Raw genomic sequence first — 16,086 nt, 5'->3', positions numbered from 1 at the left:
GGGGAGAGGAGAGGAGAGTGGGGGAGGGGGGAGAGGAGAGGAGAGTGGGGGAGGGGGGAGAGGAGAGGAGAGTGGGGATGGGGGGGAGGAGAGGAGAGGAGGATGGGGGGGGAGAGAGAGAGTGGGGGAGGGGGGAGAGGAGAGGAGAGTGGGGATGGGGGGGGGGAGAGGAGAGGAGAGTGGGGATGGGGGGAGGGAGAGGAGAGGAGAGTGGGGATGGGGGGGGGAGAGGAGAGGAGAGTGGGGATGGGGGGGGGAAGAGGAGAGTGGGGATGGGGGGGGGAAGAGGGAGAGTGGGGATGGGGGGGGAGAGGAGAGGAGAGTGGGGATGGGGGGGGGGAAGAGGAGAGTGGGGATGGGGGGGGGAAAGAGAGGAGAGTGGGGGATGGGGGGGGGGAAAGAGAGGAGAGTGGGGATGGGGGGGGGGGGAAGAGAGTGGGGAGGGGGGGGAAGAGGAGAGGAGATGGGGGAGGGGGGAGAGGAGAGGAGGTGAGGGGGGGGAAGAGGAGAGTGGGGGAGGGGGGGGGAGAGGAGAGGAGGTGAGGGGGGGGAAGAGGAGAGTGGGGGAGGGGGGGGGAGAGGAGAGGAGAGTGGGGGAGGGGGGGGAGAGGAGAGGAGAGTGGGGGAGGGGGGGAGAGGAGAGGAGAGTGGGGGAGGGAGGGTAGAGGAGAGGAGAGTGGGGGAGGGGGGAGAGGAGAGGAGAGTGGGGGAGGGGGGGGAGAGGAGAGGAGAGTGGGGGAGGGGGGGAGAGGAGAGGAGAGTGGGGATGGGGGGGAGAGGAGAGGAGAGTGGGATGGGGGGGGGAGAGGAGAGTGGGGATGGGGCGGGGGGGAGGAGAGGAGAGTGGGGGAGGGGGGGAGAGGAGAGGAGAGTGGGGGAGAGGAGAGGAGAGTGGGGGAGAGGAGAGGAGAGTGGGGGAGAGGAGAGGAGAGTGGGGGAGAGGAGAGGAGAGTGGGGGAGAGGAGAGGAGAGTGGGGGAGAGGAGAGGAGAGTGGGGGAGAGGAGAGGAGAGTGGGGGAGAGGAGAGGAGAGTGGGGGAGAGGGAGAGGAGAGTGGGGGAGAGGAGAGGAGAGTGGGGGAGAGGAGAGGAGAGTGGGGGAGAGGAGAGGAGAGTGGGGAGAGGAGAGGAGAGTGGGGGAGAGGAGAGGAGAGTGGGGGAGAGGAGAGGAGAGTGGGGGAGAGGAGAGGAGAGTGGGGGAGGGGAGAGGAGAGGAGAGTGGGGGAGGGGAGAGGAGAGGAGAGTGGGGAGGGGGGAGAGGAGAGGAGAGGAGAGTGGGGGAGGGGGGGGGGGGAGAGGAGAGTGGGGGAGGGGGGAGAGGAGAGGAGAGGAGAGTGGGGGAGGGGGGGGAGAGGAGAGTGGGGGAGGGGGAGAGGAGAGGAGAGGAGAGTGGGGGAGGGGGGAGAGGAGAGTGGGGGAGGGGGGGGAGAGGAGAGTGGGGAGGGGGGGAGAGGAGAGTGGGGGAGGGAGGGGAGAGGAGAGGAGGTGGGGGAGGGGGGGAGAGGAGAGGAGAGTGGGGATGGGGGGGGGGGGAGAGGGAGAGTGGGGATGGGGGGGGGGGAGGAGAGGAGAGTGGGGGAGAGGAGAGGAGTGGGGGAGTGGGGGGAGGAGAGGAGAGTGGGGATGGGGGGGGGGAGGGAGAGGAGAGGAGAGTGGGGGAGGGGGGAGAGGAGAAGAGAGTGGGGGAGAGGAGAGGAGAGTGGGGGGGGGGAAGAGGAGAGTGGGGGAGAGGAGAGGAGAGTGGGGGAGAGGAGAGGAGAGTGGGGGAGGGGGGGAGGGAAGAGTGGGGGAGGGGAGAGGCTGAACTGGCTCGGCCGACGTGAAGAAGCCGGGCCGAAGACTTCGGGCAGGGCCCGCCCCGAACAAGATGCCCTGCGGGCGGACCCTGCCAATGGAAGAGGGAGCGGAGCCGCAGCCAGAGCTGGAGGGTGGGCGGTGTGGGGGGGGAAGAGCGGGCAGCGGAGCAGGAGAGCCGGGGGGGGGGGGGGGGTTGGGCAGTGTTGCGGGAATCGGGGGCGGGGGGGGGGGGGGGTGGGACGAGAGAGCCAGAGGGAGCGTGAGCTGAACAGGGCAGGAAGCTGGAGTCCACAGCCAGAGCAGGAGCTGAAAAATAGGGAGCCTGATCTTCGCCGCCCCAATGAGCCCATTCGGCTAGGGCTTGGGGCGGCGTGCTTCGGGCCCCTCCCACACAGTTTCAGGCGCCTGGAGCTACTGCACATGCGCACCCACTGTAACGCGCATGTGCAGAGGTCCCGGCACTGTTTTCAGCGCAGGGACCTAGCTCCGCCGCCCACAGTTTGTGCTGCGCCGCGCCGAGGGCCTGGATCAACCTGAGGGAGTGGAGAATACAGAGGTAAGTTTTCGTCGCGGTTTTGAGCGCGGAAATCAGGCGTGACTCGCGGGGCTGTACCGTTCTCGGCGCGGCCTGAAACTTGACCCCGTTAAAAGCAACACCTCTTGCTCTATGTCCCAAACCTCTTGCACTTAATCTTGTCTCCACGTCCCCTGGTTCTAGCAATTTATACTTCTTGCCATAAAACCTAGTTTTCCAGTAGATTTTTATATGACCTTTTCTAGAAACATAGAAAATAGGTGCAGGAGTAGGCCATCTGGCCCCTCGAGTCTGCACCGCCATTCAATAAGATCATGGCTGATCATTCCTTCAGTATCCCGTTCCTGCTTTCTCTCCATACCCCTTGATCCCATTAGCCCCAAGGGCCATATCTCACTCCCTCTTGAATATATCCAATGAACTGGCATCAACAACTCTCTGCGGCAGGGAATTCCACAGGTTAACAACTCTCGAGTGAAGAAGTTTCTCCTCATCTCAGTCCTAAATGGCTTACCCCTTATCCTTAAGACTGTGTCCCCTGGTTCTGGACTTCCCCAACATCGGGAACATTCTTCCTGCATCTAACCTGTCCAGTCCCGTCAGAATTTTATATGTTTCTATGAGATCCCCTCTCATCCTTCTAAACTCAAGTGAATACAGGCCCAGTCGATCCAGTCTCTCCTCATATGTCAGTTCTGCCATCCCGGGAATCAGTCTGGTGAACCTTCGCTGCACTCCCTCAATTGAATGTCCTTCCTCAGATTAGGAGACCAAAACTGAACACAATATTCCAGGTGGAGCCTCACCAAGGCCCTGTACAACTGCAGTAAGACCTCCCTGCTCCTATACTCAAATCCTCTAGCTATGAAGGCCAACATACCATTTGCCTTCTTCACCGCCTGTTGTACCTGCATGCCAACCTTCAATGACTGATGTACCATGACACCCAGGTCTCGTTGCACCTCCCCTTTTCCTAATCTGCCGCCATTCAGATAATATTCTGCCTTCGTGTTTTTGCTCCCAAAGAGGATAACCTCACATTTATCCACATTATACTGCACCTGCCATGTATTTGCCCACTCGCCTAACCTGTCTAAGTCACCCTGCAGTCTCTTAGCATCCTCCTCACAGCTCACACCGCCACCCAGTTTAGTGTCATCTGCAAACTTGGAGATATTACACTCAATTCCATCATCTAAATCATTAATGTATATTGTAAAGAGCTGGGGTCCCAGCACTGAGCCCTGCAGTACTCCACTAGAATAAATTGCTAGAACCAGGGGACATGGAGACAAGATTAAGTGCAAGAGATTTGGGACAGAGAGCAGGAGAGACCTTTTACACAGCGGGTTGTGAGGCTGTGGAATTCACTCCCAGCGTCAGTGATTAAAGCAAAGACCAGGTCACAATGAAGAATAGGTTCGAGAGGGTGTTGCAGGAAAGAGCGAATAAAGGGATCTGGGAACAGGGTGGGTACATGGGGTTAGGACACTGCTGCAACCCCAACACAGACTGGATGGGCCGAGCAGCCAGTGTCCCTGCTTTAATTTCTGTGCAATTCACTCAGATGCTGCAGTTGGGCTGCTCTTCCAAGTTTGGGTTTAAACTACACTACTGCTGCAAAAGGAATGAGCTTTATGCTGCACACACACACAGCCTGGCACTTACTGATGCTGCCAATGGATTCCTAAAGTGGGAGCATTTGTCATCCATGCTTGGGTTCACGTCTTAAAGATGCTCTCTCGGTTGGCTTCAACGTGCTAGGAGATTGCCTCCTGAAAGGCAACCGTGAGGCAGAGATAAATGGATCTTAGAGCTGCCTACAGTCCAACTCACAGGCAGATCAGCGGATACGCGGAGGGAGTGCCCAACAGTAGCTGCATGGACCGTGGCCCCTCAGTGATCCCGGACCGTGGACCCTCAGTAATCCCAGACCAGGGAGGGGCCTTCCGTGATTCCGGATCAGGGAGGGGCGTTAGCATTGGACACAAACTATGGCTGATTTTGCGCGTCGACCTGAAACCATTGGGAAATGTTGTAGAGACTATGAAACTCAGTTCAGAACATTTTTGCAACTATTCGTTTCTGGGATGTGGCTATCGCTGGTAAAGCCAGCATTTATTGCCCATCCCTAGGTGAGCCACCTTCTTGAACCGCTGCAGTCCATGTGGTGAAGGTGCTCCCACAGTGCTGTTAGGGAGGGAGTTCCAGGATTTTTGATCTCGTGACAATTATGGAACAGCCAATATTTTTTCCAAATCAGGATGGTATGTGACTTTGAGGGGAATGTGGAGGTTGTGATGTTCCCATGCACTTGCTGCCCTCGTCGTTCTAGGTGGTAGAGGTCATTGGGTTTGGGAGGTGCTGCCGAAATCTTCGCAAGTTGTTGCAGTGCATCTTGTAGATGGTACACACTGCAGCCAGGTGCACTGGTAGTGGGGCAAGTGAATGTTGAAGATGGTGGATGGGGTGCCACTCAAGTGGGCTGCTTTGACCTGGATAGTGTCAAGCTTCTCGAGTGTTGTTGGAGCTGCACACATCCAGGCAAGTGGAGTATTCCACCACACTCCTGACCTGTGCCATGTAGATGGTGGAAAAGCTTTGGGGAGTCAGGAGGTGAGACACTTGCCGCAGAATATCCAGCCTCTGACTGGCTCTTGCAGCCACACTGTTTATGTGGCTGGTCCAGTTAAGTTTCTGGTCAACAGTGACACCCAGGACATTGATGGTGGGGGATTCAGCAATGGTAATGCCAGTGAATGTCAAGGGGCGGTGGGTAAATTCTCTCGTTGGAAATAGTCGTTTCCTGGCACTTGGGTGGCACAAATGTTTCTTGCCATTTATCAGCCCAAGCCTGAATGTCGTCCAGGTCTTGCAGCAAGTGGCATGGATTGTTCCATTATCTGAGGAGTTACATATGGCACTGAACACTGCAATCATCAGCAAACATCCCCACTTCTGACCTTATGATGGAGGGAAGGTCATTGAAGAAGCAACTGAAGATGGTTGGGCCTAGGACACTGCCCTGAGGAACTCCTGCAGCAATGTCCTGGGGCGGAGATGATGGGCCTCCACAACCATCTTCCTTTGTGCTGGGTATGACTCCAGCCAGTGGGGAGTTTTCCCCCTGATTACCTTAGAGATTGGGAAGGGTTTCATTCAATGAATTTGGGCTAGATTCGAACCCAAGTCCTTACAATGAAAGGGCAATGTTCAGAATGGACTTGGTCACAGATTCCTAGATATATTACGTGTTCTTTGGAATAAGGCACGTATTTAGCTCTGTGGCATATTCCCACTGAAGTAATGAGTATTGTAAAAATGCTCAGTTTAAAGTGCAGGACTATCCAAGTCCTAATCAGGACATTGCTTACCGTTCAGGAATACGATGAACACGTTTGGGTATGATAGTTCTTCCCCACAAAGTAGATTGACATCTTCAACACCCAGATTGAAGGCTAGTTTAATTATAGGCCCATCCTCCATATCTGTCGTGATATGGGTCATCAGAGCCAAATTCTTCACCAAACCACAAGCCTAGAATGAGAGCAAAACAAAACAATGACTCCAAAATAAGCAGGAATCGTTCACTTATGTTGTGAAAGGCGACCGACATGAATACAGGACAGGGATTTTAACCATTGATGAAAGCATGAAAATACAAAGGGATATCGATAGATTAGTGAACAGGAAAAACTGTGGCAAATGGATTTCAATGTAAGCAAATGTGAGGTCATCCACTTTGGACCTAAAAAGGATAGAACAGGGTACTTTCTAAATAGTCAAAAGCTAAAACAGTGGTTGTCCAAAGAGACTAGAGGGTCCAGGTATGTAGATCATTAAAATGTCATGAACAGCTACAGAAAATAATCAAAAAGGCTCATGGGATGCTGGCCTTTATATCAACAGGACTAGAGTGCAATGGGGTAGAAGTTATACTGCAGCTGTACAAAGTCCTGGTTAGACCACACCTCGATTTAACGTCTCATCTGAAAGACAGCACCTCCGGCAGTGCAGCACTCCCTCAGCAAGGCACTGGGGTGTCAGCCTAGATTTATGTGCTCAAATTCCCGGAGTGGGACTTGAACCCACAATCTTCTGACTCAGGTGTGTGCTACCCAGAGTCACAGCTGACACTAAAGAAAGAGGTACAGAATTGAATAGTAGTGAAGTTATGCTAAACCTGGATCGAACCTTGGTTAGACCACAGTTAGAATAATCATCATCATCATAGGCAGTCCCTCGGAATCGAGGAAGACTTGCTTCCACTCCTGAAGTGAGTTCTTTGGTGGCTGAACAGTCCAATACGAGAGCACCAGACTCTGTCACAGGTGGGACAGATAGTCGTTGAAGGAAGGGGTGGGTGGGACTGGTTTGCCGCATGCACTTTCCGCTGCCTGCGCTTGTTTTCTGCATGCTCTCGGTGATGAGACTCGAAGTGCTCAGCGCCCTCCCGGATGCATTTTCTCCACTTGGGGCGGTCTTTGGCCAGGGACTCCCAGGTGTCAGTAGGGATATCGCACTTTATCAGCGAGGCTTTGAGGGTGTCCTTGTAACCTTTCAGCTGCCCACCTTTGGCTCGTTTGCCATGAAGGAGCTCCGCATAGATCACTTGCTTTGGGAGTCTCATGTCTGGCATGCGAACTATGTGGCTTGCCCAGCAAAGCTGATCGAGTGTGGTCAGTGCTGCAATGCTGGGGATGTTAGCCTGGACGAGGATGCTGATGTTGGTGCTCCTGTCCTCCCAGGGGATTTGCAGGATCTTGCGAAGACATCGTTGGTGATACATCTCCAGCGACTTGGTGTCTACGCCTCCAAGTCATACACGAGGGCTGATATCACTACAGCCCTGTAGACCATGAGCTTGGTGGTAGATTTGAGGGCCTGGTCTTCGAACACTCTTTTCCTCAGGCGGCCGAAGGTTGCACTGGCACACTGGAGGCGGTGTTGAATCTCGTCGTCTATGTCTGCTCTTGTTGATAAGAGGTTCCCGAGGTATGGGAAATGGTCCACGTTGTCCAGGGCTGCGCCGTGGATCTTGATGACTGGAGGGCAGTGCTGTGCGGAGGGGACAGGTTGGTGGAGGACCTTTGTCTTACAGATGCTTAGCGTAAGGCCCATGCTTCCGTATGCCTCAGTAAATACATCGACTATATCCTGGAGTTCAGCCTCAGAATGTGCGCAGACGCAGGCGTCGTCCGCGTACTGTAGCTCAACGACAGAGGTTGGGGTGATCTTGGACCTGGCCCGGAGGTGGCGAAGGTAAACAGCTTCCCACTGGTTCTGTAGTTTAGTTCCACTCCAGCGGGGAGCTTGTTGATTGTGAGGTGGAGCATGGCAGCGAGGAAGACTGAGAAGAGGGCTGGGAGCGGTGACGCAGCCCTGTTTGACCCCGGTCCGGACGTGGATTGGGCCTGTAATGGATCCATTGATAAGGATCACGGTCTGCATGTCATCGTGGAGCAGGCGAAGGATGTTGACAAACATTTGGGGGCATCCGAAACGGAGGCGAACACTCCATAGACCCTTGCGGTTGACAGTGTCAAAGGCCTTTGTAAGGTCGAAAAGGGTCATGTATAAGGAGTGGCACTGCTCCCTGCATTATTCCTGCAACTGTCACGCTGCAAAGATCATATCCGTTGTGCCCCATAGAGGACGAAATCCGCACTGTGACTCGGGAGGAGCTCCTCGGCAAAGAGAAGACAGTTGAGGACGACTCTAGCGACAACTTTCCCAGTGGCTTATAGCAGGGAGATTCCTCTGTAATTGCCGCAGTCAGACTTGTCCCCTTTTTTAAAGATGGTCACAATCACTGCGTTTCGGAGATCCCCCGGCATGCTCTCCTCCCTCCAGATGAGAGAGATGAGGTCACGTATCCTCGCCAATAGCGTCTCCCCGCCATACTTTAGCGCCTCAGCAGGGATTCCATCCGCTCCCGTAGCCTTGAGCTATCTTATGGCTTTTCCTACCTCATGCAACATTGGGGTTTCGCTGAGGTGGTGGCGGGTCGCATGCTGCGGGATGGAGTCGAGAACACTCGAGTCAAACGCAGAGTCTCGATTGAAGAGATCTTTGAAGTGCTCCTTCCAGCAAGGACTGCCTCAGTGTCCTTGATGAGTGTTTCCCCGTTCTTGGCCAGCAGTGGGGTGGGGCCTTGGGAGTTTAGACCGTAGGTGGCCTTGACTGCGATGAAAAATCCTTACACATCGTGGCTGTTGGCCAGTTGTTGTATCTCCTGTGCTTTCTCCATCCACCACCTGTTCTTTAGGTCCCGGGTTTTTTGTTGGACCTCAGCCTTGAGCCGCCTGTAATGTTGCTTTGCAGCTCCCGAGTTGGGTTGTTGCTTGAGGCTCAGAAATGCTCTGCGCTTGCGATCTATTACTTCTTGGATCTCCTTATCATTCTCATCAAACCAGTCCTGGTGTTTTCTGGTTGAGTGACCAAGTGTCTCTTCGCAGGCACTGGTTATGGAGGCCTGGAGGGCAGACCAAGCGCTGTGGGCATTCAGCATCTCAGGGTCATCAAGGTACGCTCGGTTAGCTGTGAGGCGCTAGCTGTATAGGACTCTCACAGTTGGGTCTTTTAAGTGCCCCAGCATTGACTTTTTTGCGGCACTGCTTCTGCTGTCCCCTCTGCTTTGGGGCTATGTTAATGTTGATGATGGATCGGATTAGGCGGTGGTCCGTCCAGCAGTCGTCAGCTCCTGTCATGGCGTGGGTGATGCGCATATCCTTGCGATCCCCGGCTCGGCCGATGACATAGTCGAGCAGGTGCCAGTGTTTGGAGCGAGGGTGCTGCCACGATGCCTTGTATATGCCCCTCTGGTGGAACAGGGTGTTGGTGATGAGGAGTTCATGTTCTAGACATTTTATTAGGAGTAGGGTACCACTGAAGTTGGCTTTCCCTGCCCCCTCTCTGCCAATCAAGCCTCCCCAGAGGGCTGTCTCTTTGCCAACCCTGGTGTTGAAGTCACCTCGGAGGAACAGCTTGTCACCCGCAGGGAGGCGGGACAGGGATGTTGAGGTTGGAATAAAAACCCTCTCTGGTCTCATCCATTGCATCGAGTGTTAGGGCGCACGTACTGATGACTGTGGCGCATTGGTTCTGGGATAGGGTGAGTCGAAGAGTCATGAGGCGTTCGTTAACCCCGCAGTTAGAGTATTGTGTACAATACTGGTCGCCATATTGTAAAAAGGATATAGAAGCACTGGAGAGGGTGCAAAGATTTACAAGGATGATACTAGAAATGCGAGGGTATACATATCAGGAAAGGATGAACAGGCTGGGTCTCTGTTCTCTTGAAAAAAGGCTGAAATGTGACGTAATAGAGGTCTTTAAAATTATTAAAGGTTTTAATAGAGAGTTTCTACTTGTGGGGAAGAGCATAACTCGAGGCCATCAATATAAGATAGTCACCAAGAAATCCAATAGGGAATTCAGGAGAAACTTCTTTACCCAAAGAGTGGTGAGAATGTGGAACTCGCTGCCACAGGGAGTGGTTGAAGCAAATAGTATAGATACATTTAAGGGAAGGCTGGACAAACATATGAGGGAGAAGGGAATAGAGGGTTATGTTGATAGATTTAGATGAGGAAAGATGGGAGGAGACTCGAGTGGAGGATAAATGCCAAAAGAGAATTGGATAAATACTTAAATGGCAAAAATGTGCAGGGCTATGGGGAAAGAGCAGGGTGAGTGGTACTAATTGGATCGCTCTTTCAAAGAGCTGGCGCAGTTACGATGGGCCGAATGGCCTCCTTCTGTGCTGCATCATTCTACGATTCTATGAAAAGGGTCACTTTATAAATCTGGCGCAGAGTCACAACTTGGAGAGCACATACCAGGAATTCGGATGCCTGAAGACCACAATTTTCTATCCATTAGGATGGAAGCTAGATAAACAGATGAGGTAGAAAGGAATAGAAGGATATGCTGATTGTGTAAGATGTGGGAGGAGGCTCGTGTGGAGCATAAACTCTGGCACGGACCATTTGGGCCGAATGGCCTGTTTCTGAGCTGTACATTCGATGTAATTAATCATGGGGAGCACTGCTTGAATTCCTGATGTCCATTCCCAGCAGGAGAGAGGCTCCAGAGCATGTATGAACTCACACAATTACCCCATATATCTTCATGCGCAGGTCAAACATCTATTGAGCTTCTTTTAATAATGGACTTCACCGTATCCAGTTCAAAGTAACGATCAAGCTACACCATACACTCACGGAGCGGAGCTCCTCAAAGTGCATTGGCAGAGTGAAAAGGAAATAAAGAATACTGGGTGCTGTCACACTTTAGGAAGATCACTTAGAATGTCACTTTTTCCAAAGAATATTCCTTTAGTTACTCCTTCCCAAGCCTATCACTATAAATACATGTGGAGAATGGTGATAATCATAGAATAATACAGCACAGAATGAGACCATGAGGCCCATCATGTGTATTACCAATACCAGGGGGCAAGGGAATTTTCCGAACACAACATTAGCAAAGATGGAATCCTTACCTCTCCTTCGGGAGTGTCTGATGGGCACAGCATCCCCCACTGCGATGGTTGTAGCGACCTGGGACCACTCACTTTTCTGGTCTTTTCAAACTGAGAGGAGATCCTGGTCATCATACCCAGCGCGGCAATATAGGACAAACGGGACAACACCTGAGTCACTCCCTGACGGTCCATTTTGAATCTTTTGAGAGACCAGTTCCCCTGGAACAAATAAAACAGTGACAACACTTTAATAGACAGAAATTTGTTAGCGTCTTAGCGGCAATATTTCAAGATAAGGCCTCACATATTAGTCATAACTACTGTGGCTACAAGAGCAGGTCAGAGTGTCTCACCTCCTGATGCCCCAAAAACTTTCCACCATCTACAAGGCACAAGTCACGAGTGTGATGGAATACTCTCTACTTGCCTGGATGAGTGCAGCTCCAATAACACTGAAGCTCAACACCAGGACAAAGCAGCCCACTAGATTGGCACCCCTTCCACCACTTTAAACATTCAACTTTAAAGACTGGCGCACTGTGGCTGCAGTGTGTACATCTACAAGATGCACTGCAGCAACTCGTCAAAGCTTCTTCGATAGCATCTCCCAAACCTCCGACCTCCACCACCTAGAAGGTAGAAGGGCAGCAGACGCATGGGAACACCATCACCTCCAAGTTCCCCTCTAAGTCACACACCACCCTGACTTGGAAATTTATCACCGTTCCTTCATCGTTGCTGGGTCAACATCCTGGAACTCTCTCCCGAAGGAATATCCCTCGGAATCAAGGAAGATGGGGATAGTGCAGGAAAGTGGAGTTAAGGTAAAAGATCAGCCATGATCTTATTGAATGGTGGAGCAGGCTCGAGGGGCTGAATGGCCTACTCCTGCTCCTAATTCTTATGTTATGTTCCAAGAGCATTGTGGGAGCACCTTCACCTCATGGGACTGCAGAGGTTCAAGAAAGCGGCTCATCACCTTCTCAAGGGGCAATTAGGGATGGGCAATAAATGCTGGCCTTGCCAGTGATGCACGCATCTTGTGAATGAATAAACGTCAGAGAGTTGAGCATGCAAACTAACAAAATATAAAAAGCCAATAAAGTTATACACTGAGACAGCACTTTCTATAATAGTTAATAACTTTACCCACTAACACCAGAAGATGTTCCTAACATTTAAATAGGCTTAACTACTTTAAGCAAATGTTCATCGTTACTTTAGATTTAAACACTTAGTACATTGTACAACACCAATACCCAATTTCAGTTGTTTAATTTGCAAGTAGGCAGCATTTCAATGTTGCTACTGTTTCCTCCCATCATACTGCTGCCACACACAAGTGCAAAGACTAGCCAAAGATTGAAGTGCTTAGTTCATCTCGGGACGTGGATGTCGCTGGCAAGGCTGGTATTTATTAGCCATTCCTAGTTGCCCTAAGATAGCGGAGGGAGTTTGGCGCAATGGAGTGGCTTGCTCGGCCCTTCTGAGCGCAGTCAAAGAATCAAACATCTAAATGGGGTGGTGAAATAAAATGAAACTCAAAAACAATCACAGACTTCAACCGCACAGAAACACAACCCCTTACCGTTGAGATGGCGTTAACCATGCCATTAGTGATCTGGTCTTGGCGCATGTGTTTGACCACATCAAACTGGGCTGCTCGCTGCTTGGGGATGATCTGGTCCGCAATCTTCTTCAACTCAGAATTGAACTTTTTGAATAAGTCTTCAAAGAGCAGTGAGAGGAGCTGTGGAAGGGGAGAGGAAGGAATAAAAGAGGGGTTGAAGTTTACTCTGAGAGAGGGATGGAGAATCCATGATAACATTCATATCAGGTTTCACTTTTGGTTTCAATAAATCTGGTAATGCTTTGGGATTAATTCATTCATTTGCAAACAGCTCGTCAGGTGGCATTTACATACATGAAAAACAATTACACATTTAATACCGAAATTAAGCTCCCTGAATATACCTTCACTAATTAGTTTAATGTCAGGGAATTCTAATTAGGTACCTTGAGATCCCTATTTAGTTTTGAAGCCCCGAGTGCCAAGTTCTCCTTTCACACAAACTAGTTGTGAAATTAAAGACAGTAGGGCAGATTTAATTACATTATCGGCGCGGGTGGGATTAGACAATCTCTGAAGTCAGTGTGTTATTCTTTTGTCGCTGGGGAAATCCCTTGCTTTCCAGGGTGCCCAGATTTTGGGGCCGTTCCATATCTCTCACCAACAAAGCGAGCATTAGGGACAAAAACCAACCACAAAGAATAGGGAAATACAGAGGGAATAATGAACACATTAAAAATGCAGAAAATTAAGGTGAAAGATTAAGCCGGAAAACTGGCAGGTTTTCCAAACACCTCCACTGGCTCTAGGCCTATTAAATCTCTAGTGGTGTAGGGCTTAAGACGGCGCTATGGAACTAGGCTGAGTGTTAACCGCTCCTCTCTTATCTACAAGCCAATGCAGATTCGGCTTCCCTCTATCCCATGTGGCGTGGAATTAAAACCCATTGTCTCCACAATTTCTGAACACAGCGTCCTTTGTTTCAGTACATTCCTGATATAGAAGCTAGACCTCCCTCTTTGGACTATTCAGTATACTCTCATCACTTAATTTTCTCAGTTACACAGGGGTAGGGTAGGTTTGCAAACTAACTTAAACGACAGCACCTATTCCAAATCCAACCGCCACAGATTGTTGATACCGAAAATCATTCATCATTTATAGATATAAATAGTAAATTCTACCCAACAGTGTATATTGGAATCAAACATTTAGCCATCCTGCTAGATACAGGTGAGCTAGAGTTTCTAAAGTGTACTAGTTTGATCTTTTTGTATTCATTAGTGAAACAAAAAAAAATCTCGTCCTCTTTCCTCTCGTGCTTGGATGTCTCCGGGCTCGTGTACCTCTCGTGGCTGGGAGGGATGGTTAGTGGGGGAGGCAAGGGAAGGGGGAGGGGGAGGGGGAGGGGGAGGGAAAGCAGGACAAACCTTGACCAGTAACACTCAGAACCTGCTGCCAGGGGAGGTGTGAACAGAGGACTCTTCCTCCACCCTTCAAGGCAATTTCTGCCCACTCCGTGGCACATGCGGTCATTCAGCTGAGACCACTGACCGTGCAGCCCGGAGGGGTGCTGGACTGTGGGGGTTGACCCCGTCGTGCAGTAGAACCTTTGTGCACTGAGCCAAGGACGCAGTCATTGTATAGCTTTATTGGAGCATTCCTTCAAAGCTGCGAGACGGAAGTTAAGTGTGGAGCGAGCATCAGGGTCCAAGATGGGAGGAACAGAGGAGACAGCTTCTGCAAAAACCAGAAGTTGCTGTTGGGAGGGAAAGCAGCTGTTGGAGCACCTCTGCAATAAAGTTGCATTTAGTGACTCGAAGAATGGGCAGTGGTACAAGAGACGATAAAGCAGCTTTGGGATCCTCAAAGTGATGCAAGGCAAGAGCTACGGCAGATAGAATATTTCAGAGAGAGCGGGACAAGAGGCGCGATTGGTTCACAGATTCAATACCAGATCTGACCGGAGTGGGGGGGGATGGAAAATGAAGGAACGAAACCTTCCACATCAAGACACCAAGCTCACCTGTCCAGCCAACTCCAGACGCTTATTGCCATAATAATCTCGGTCGTCTACTTTGTTCGCCCCTTGAGCGAGAATCACCCTGCGTACCATGACGGCTGTGTAGATGCACTTTGCACGGAAGTTGAATTCTTTGACCTGTAGAGGGAAAACAACATTTCATTTATATAGCGTCCTGGGATGTTTGAAAGTGTTTTGGAAGCAATGATTTACATTGGAAGTGCAGTCCTCATTGACAAACATGGCAACCAATTGTGGACAGCAAGGGGCCACAAACTGCAAAGGAGATGAATGGTGAATTAAAATCATACAGCACATTCGGTCCAGTGTGTCTGTACCGGCTCTTTGAAAGAGCGATCCATTTAGTCCCACTCCCCTGTTCTTTCCCCATAGTCCTACAATTTTTTCTTCAAGTATTTATCCAATTCCCCTTTTGAAAGTCAATATTGAATCTGCTTCCACCGCCCTTTCAAGCAGCACGTTCCAGATCACAATTTATCGCCCCTCTGGTTCTTTTGCCAATTACTTTAACTCTGTGCCCTCTGATTACTGAAGTTCCCAACAGTGGAAACAGTTTCTTCCTATTTACTCTAATTCCTAAAACTCATGCTTTTAGTTACGGGAGAAAAGTTGATCAGGATAAGGAAGAACTCCCTGCTCTTCTTTGAATCTTTTACACCCACCTGAACAAACAAGGTTACACATCTCACCCGAAGGCCGGCTCTTAGATTACGTGCTGCAGTGGGGCTTGAACCTACAGCATTCTGATCCAGAGACGAGAATGCTACTGACTGAGCTAAGCTGACACACAGCTTATAACTGAGCTTCGCTCAATGCATGCCAATCTGCACCAGAGGTTTTCATAGCAATGGTCAGTGACAGTAAAATACTGCAGAGCTGCTTACACACGAAATGGAAATATGTTCATACCTCACACAGGATGCCCTGACCAGTGAAGACATTCATGATTAACATTAACCTGTATACAGTGCAAGGGGAAGGTTGGGGGGGGGGGGGGCGATCATAGGGGTCGATTTCCATTTCCTCAGTATTTATATGCACCTCTCGCCCCATGGAATTGTCACTGTGTGAATATATAAACAGTCTTACAGTACATCAGTTTATTAAAGAGCACGCTCACAGTCAAAGTCTGGATAAAGTTCAGAGACATTCCTGATCAACAATGTGGAATGAAGAAATACAGTTGCTCTCAGATCCACGTACACTACAGACAGCATGGAATCACGTCACTGCTTTTAGTTATTTGCCAGCATGAAATTTCTGTTTAATGCAGAACTTTGGGGCTAAATTTTATAAAAGCCAGGTGTCTCAATTCAACTTCTTATGGGGTAAAACACAAATGGGTTTATACCTCCCATTCCCAGGTTTTTAATTACAGAAACATGTGATTATGGCTCTCCCTAAAAACAATGGATAAAGACACTGCAGATGTAGGACTATGCTGCATGAACCAACAAGTTGCATTGTTTTAAGGTGATAAAATGTTCCAAGGTACTTCACAGGAGCATTATTTGACACCGAGTCACATAAGGAGTTACAGGTGCAGCAGCGAAAATCCGGAGTTCCAGAATGTGGACTGATCAGTCGGTGGCAGGATCATCTGGAATCCGTATCCGCCAACCCCAGGGCCCCGCCGCTGCTCACCTTGACCCCG

At 50.6% G+C, this 16,086-nt stretch overlaps 1 protein-coding gene across 2 annotated transcripts in view; it reads right to left on the bottom strand.

Annotated features, from left to right (window-relative positions):
- Window positions 1-16,086, bottom strand: part of polr3b (polymerase (RNA) III (DNA directed) polypeptide B) — a 98,218-nt gene that overhangs the window by 45,753 nt on the left and 36,379 nt on the right. For both annotated transcript variants that reach the window (XR_011596724.1, XM_070900170.1), the window contains exons 12-15: window positions 14,415-14,549; window positions 12,407-12,568; window positions 10,837-11,037; window positions 5,705-5,867 (exon numbers count right to left, since the gene is read on the bottom strand). Coding sequence is in view for 1 of the 2 variants with exons in the window: in XM_070900170.1 (XP_070756271.1) it covers window positions 5,705-5,867; window positions 10,837-11,037; window positions 12,407-12,568; window positions 14,415-14,549 (661 nt within the window). In the remaining variant the exon portion in view is untranslated. The remainder of the gene's footprint in view (window positions 1-5,704; window positions 5,868-10,836; window positions 11,038-12,406; window positions 12,569-14,414; window positions 14,550-16,086) is intronic.

The sequence above is a fragment of the Pristiophorus japonicus genome, chromosome 15, assembly GCF_044704955.1.
Source record: "Pristiophorus japonicus isolate sPriJap1 chromosome 15, sPriJap1.hap1, whole genome shotgun sequence".
In the NCBI taxonomy this organism is placed as follows: Eukaryota; Metazoa; Chordata; class Chondrichthyes; family Pristiophoridae; genus Pristiophorus; species Pristiophorus japonicus.
The sequence above is the reverse complement of the archived record's forward strand: the minus strand, read 5'-3'. Positions and strand labels throughout refer to the sequence as shown.